Raw genomic sequence first — 337 nt, forward strand, 5'->3', positions numbered from 1 at the left:
GTGAATAAGTGAGTGTTTAGTGAGCTGATGGGCCACATCTGCAAGACCACAATACAGGCATCCATTTAGGGTTAAGGTGTAGAGTGATCTTAGGCCTAAATGGAATAGATAATAGAGAGAGAGAAAAAAGTTTAAAGGAATGCAGTGCATGAAGAGTTTGATTTTACGCAGTAATTAATACATAGATTTTGTATGTTCCTGATTATGCTGCCTCTATTCCAGACTGTCTTTGAGATGAGCAAAAATAAGTCTGAGTTCAAGTCTAAGGTCCTGTCCAACATGCAGGAGAAGAGGGATCATGATGAAGCTCGTATCAAGGCCTTCCAGAAGACCCTAC

The 337-nt window shown here is 40.4% G+C and overlaps 1 protein-coding gene across 1 annotated transcript in view; it reads left to right on the forward strand.

Annotated features, from left to right (window-relative positions):
* Nucleotides 1-337, forward strand: part of LOC119581834 (ATP-dependent RNA helicase DDX54-like) — a gene marked incomplete in the record, with an annotated part of 17,282 nt that overhangs the window by 14,520 nt on the left and 2,425 nt on the right. The window contains 1 exon segment of the mRNA XM_037929975.1: nt 223-337. Coding sequence (XP_037785903.1) covers nt 223-337 — 115 coding nt within the window.

This window comes from Penaeus monodon, chromosome 15 (assembly GCF_015228065.2).
Source record: "Penaeus monodon isolate SGIC_2016 chromosome 15, NSTDA_Pmon_1, whole genome shotgun sequence".
Lineage (NCBI taxonomy): Eukaryota > Metazoa > Arthropoda > Malacostraca > Decapoda > Penaeidae > Penaeus > Penaeus monodon.